The sequence below is a fragment of the Salpingoeca rosetta genome (genome assembly GCF_000188695.1).
Source record: "Salpingoeca rosetta unplaced genomic scaffold supercont1.11, whole genome shotgun sequence".
In the NCBI taxonomy this organism is placed as follows: domain Eukaryota; class Choanoflagellata; order Craspedida; family Salpingoecidae; genus Salpingoeca; species Salpingoeca rosetta.
Window position 1 is genome coordinate 959,117 of NW_004754923.1, and position 1,309 is coordinate 960,425.

A 1,309-nucleotide genomic window follows, 5' to 3' on the forward strand; every position below is an offset into this window, starting at 1 on the left:
GTCTCTGTCCTCCCCTCCGCACTCACTCTCCCCCCCAACCCACACACACGCACGCACGCACACACACACACACACACACACACACACACACACACACACACACACAGACACCACCACCAGCACCAACGCACCTCCTTGCTTTTTGGGCGGGCTTGGGTTGTATGAGTTTGGCGGGGGCGTGTCTGTGTTTGTGACGGGGAGCTGTGTCCGCTTGGTCCTGCTTCTAAACGCGGGGTGTGGTTGGGACTTGGGCACCCCTTCCGGTCTGTGTTTTTGCTCACCGCTGACGTCATACTTGGTGGGCGGTGGCACGTGTATGTCGCATTCTGAATCGCCAAAACGCCGCGCCCGAACACCAAACGCGGCGTGATAGTTCTGCTTCTCACCAGACTTGAAGGTTGCCCCTGTTGTGTCCTCCTCCCTCTGGTAGTCAAAGGGACTCGGCGTCATGAACGTGTCGCGTTTGAACATAGGCTCCGTGCGGCGCGCTGTGGAATGAAATGCGCTTGTGGCGCCTTTGCTGGCCGCAGGCATCGACACGCTGTACTCAATCGGCGCAGGCGTTTCCCTGCCATTTGTTTTTGTGCGTGCGAGCGTGTGAGTGAGTGTGAGTGAGTGAGTGAGTGAGTGAGAGAGAGTGTGAGAGAGAGAGAGTGTGTGTGTGTGTGTGTGAGAGAGAGAGAGTGAGTGAGCGTGTGTGTGTGCGTGTATTGCGTGTGTGCGTGTGCTTGTGAGTGTGTGTGTGCGTGTATTGCGTGTGTGCATGTGCTTGTGAGTGTATGTGCGTGTGAGTGCAAGGCACTTATTCCACGTGGCGTGGCTGGGCCATTCACACACGGCGACAACAGCATCACAGTGCAGGGAGCACACGAGGCACCTGATGATGTGCGGTTCCTCAAAGCGCGGCGCTGTCTGCTGGAATGGCAGCCCGCTCAAGCCCGACCTGTGGTGATGGTGATGATTGCGGTGGTGGTGAGGGTGAGAGAGCAACACGAACGAAGAGAGAAGAAGCAGGGGAAACAAACTTCAGGTATGTGCGTGCCTGTGCGTGAACATACGTCTGCCTGACGGTGATGGCGGTGCGCGGGTCCGTATATGTGCCCGGCGCTGGTGCTCGCGGTTTGTCGTCCCGAAACCGCTCGCTCGTGCTGCCAAAGTGCTGAACAGCGACAAGGGTGGTGGGGCTTGGGGATTAGCGGTTGGGTAGTGGCGGTGGTGATGGGGGGAGGGGTGGGGAGAAGGAAGGGTGGTAAAGGCTAGTGACGGCCAGATACAGTGTTGAGAAGCTTGTAACACACCCACCACACAC

At 58.1% G+C, this 1,309-nt stretch overlaps 1 protein-coding gene across 1 annotated transcript in view; it reads right to left on the reverse strand.

Moving 5' to 3' along the window:
• Positions 1–1,309, reverse strand: part of PTSG_04914 (uncharacterized protein) — a gene marked incomplete at its 5' end in the record, with an annotated part of 3,490 nt that overhangs the window by 1,216 nt on the left and 965 nt on the right. Inside the window, 3 exons of the mRNA XM_004994174.1 lie at positions 132–568; positions 878–943; positions 1,059–1,159. Coding sequence (XP_004994231.1) covers positions 132–568; positions 878–943; positions 1,059–1,159 — 604 coding nt within the window. The remainder of the gene's footprint in view (positions 1–131; positions 569–877; positions 944–1,058; positions 1,160–1,309) is intronic.